At 48.7% G+C, this 2537-nt stretch overlaps 1 protein-coding gene across 1 annotated transcript; it reads left to right on the plus strand.

Annotated features, from left to right (window-relative positions):
- LOC123147144 (BTB/POZ and MATH domain-containing protein 2-like) lies at positions 1 to 1636 on the plus strand. The gene is made up of 2 exons (XM_044566377.1): positions 1 to 150; positions 354 to 1636. Exon 2 carries the CDS (start codon positions 369 to 371, stop codon positions 1449 to 1451), a length of 1083 nt encoding a protein of 360 aa, XP_044422312.1. The 5' UTR covers positions 1 to 150; positions 354 to 368; the 3' UTR covers positions 1452 to 1636.
- The last annotated feature ends 901 nt before the right edge of the window (positions 1637 to 2537 follow it).

A 2537-nucleotide genomic window follows, 5' to 3' on the forward strand; every position in this document is an offset into this window, starting at 1 on the left:
CCTTACGGTGGCGGCGCTACAGCGGACCAGCAGACCGCGGCATTAGCGCAACGGCGACAGGCACGCAAGACAGGACGGCAACCGGCAAGGCGATAGTTCGGCGGTGCAGCATCCAGCAAGCACGGCGCTGATCTGGGCACTGCAGGACAGGTGCTAGCTACTTGCACTTCCTCTCTCCAATACTCAAAATTTTGAACCTATCTTAGCACTGTAAAATATGAAATTGGCTTGTTAGTGAATTGTTCACCTGTGCATTTGCAATTTTATAATTTGTTGGATTTGTTAGTGAATTGCCATCTCTCTCGCAGGATCGTATATGTGCGTCGTCATAGCTTCATCACTTGTTGTTGCAGGTTCATCAATCTATCATGTCCTTCGCCGGTGTATCTGTCAGCGCCAATGGCAAACTCCTGGGCTCTCCCACCTCTCCTACCACCGCCAGCGACAGCACTATAGGATACCACTTGCTCGTCGTGGAAGGCTACTCCCGCATCAACAGATCCATCGCCATCAATTCTCGCTATTTCACAGTGGCGGGCCGCCACTGGAGTATCTTGTACTACCCCAATGGCCGCAAAAACCATGACATGGATGGCCCGGGATCACTTTGTCTTTACCTCGCCGAGGAAGGTGGAAAGCCTGTGAAGGCGCAGTTCGAGTTCAGTTTCATTGATGGGACTGACCAGCCGGCGACGGCATGCAACCATGCGCATGCTCAGGAAATATTTGAGTTCCAAGACTGGAACCACATCCCGCACGAAAAGCTCATCAAAAGAGAGGCCTTGGAGAAACACCTCAAGGGCGATAGTTTCACAATTCGGTGTGATGTCATTGTTGTGGCGGGGGATGTGATCCCCACCACCACTTCTCCCTTCATCACGGTGCCGCCCTCCGACATGCAACAGAATTTCACCGACCTTCTCGTGGCTGGAGAGGGTACAGATGTGGTCTTCCAGGTCGGTAACGAGGCTTTGGCCGCCCACCGGTGCATCCTTGCGGCCCGCTCTACCGTCTTCAGGGCGGCCCTCTTCGGCCCCATGAAGAAAGGCACATCTCCGACGGTGGTTCAGGTGGATGACATGAATGGGACGGTGTTTAAGGCGATGCTAGGTTTCATCTATGGTGACACGCTACCTTTCCCTGCGGCAGACAAAAACGAAGGCGTCCTGCTGCAGCACCTACTCGTGGCGGTGGACAGGTACGACCTCCGGAGGCTGAGATTGATGTGCGAGAAGAAGCTGTGCGAGCACATCCGTGTGGGCACAGCGACGACCATTCTGGCCCTTGCGGACCTGCACCACTGTGACGGGCTGAAGAAGGCGTGCTATGAGTTTCTCCGATATCCGGCGAACCTGAGGGCGGTTGTGGAGACGGAAGGTTTTGAACATCTCTGCAGCAGTTACCCCACTCTTATGAAGGACATGCTCCTCGGCGTGCTGCCTTCTAAGTAGTACTAGTTCATCTTAATGCAATTGCTTGCTCTCTTCCATATTTCGTAATCGTCTGTTTAGATTAGGAGATGATTTGTCCAATATATGGTTCTGGTGGGCATGCATGTAATCCGCTGTTCAACTGAAATATGCACTTCCCCTTTCAAGACAATTTGAAACGTGCTGCTGTAAAACAGCTGCATCTATTAGCTAGGTAGTTAAATTATGTGTGTATTGATATGTACCTTTCCATCAAATATGAGAAATGCTTCTATCCTGTTTGCCATGCAGCCACATTGATATAAGTTCGATTTAACAAACCACTGAGACTTAGGCACTTAACAATCATCGATGCTAAAAAAAACATCTTTCTTTTTCAAGAAGACGCAAGAACTTTCACTAGTAGAAAAAGGGTCAAATGTGAAGCATATTAGTGCCGGTTTAAATTTGAGCCGGCACTAATGTGACCATTAGTGCTGGTTCCAACGGCTAGGCGGGCGGGCATCATTAGTACCGGTTCGTGGGCAACCTTTAGTACCGGTTCATGCCACGAACCGGTACTAATGAGGTTGTGTCAGGCTATGGTCAGGCTGGGGCCCCCACGAAGACCTTTAGTACCGGTTCATGCCATGAACCGGTACTAAAGTTTCTTTGTAAGCTGATTTATAGTCCCACCTCGGCAAGAGAGAGGCAGTATGAGCGGTTTATAAGCCGTGAGTGCACAGACAATGACGAAGAGTTGCAATGCTCACCTGCATGTTGACTAGCTTCAAGCCTTGCGGAATAGCATATATTGCACTGAGCTATGTGCAGTGCAGTCTACACTATTCCGAATGGCTTGAAGCAAATTAACCAGCATTGCACCTCTTTTTTATTTTTAATAACTTATTTGAACTCCGGACTTCTTTTGTGTTCAGTATGCAGCATTCAAAGCGATGTCATCAATTTCCAACATGTTCTGACATCATTTGTTGTTTTCCGGCCATTTACCTAATTCTTTAGAGAGCTAAATGACCGTGAAATTAAAAATCACTATAAAATGAATCCTAAAAATGTTGAAACTTGGCATGGTATCATCATATCACCCGCATAGCATGCGCGAAAGAG

The sequence above is a fragment of the Triticum aestivum genome, chromosome 7A (assembly GCF_018294505.1).
Source record: "Triticum aestivum cultivar Chinese Spring chromosome 7A, IWGSC CS RefSeq v2.1, whole genome shotgun sequence".
NCBI lineage: Eukaryota > Viridiplantae > Streptophyta > Magnoliopsida > Poales > Poaceae > Triticum > Triticum aestivum.

Coding starts and splice junctions, on each gene's coding strand:
- LOC123147144 (XM_044566377.1), top strand. CDS start 369: ATGTCCTTCGCCGGTGTATCTGTCAGCGCCAATGGCAAACTCCTGGGC.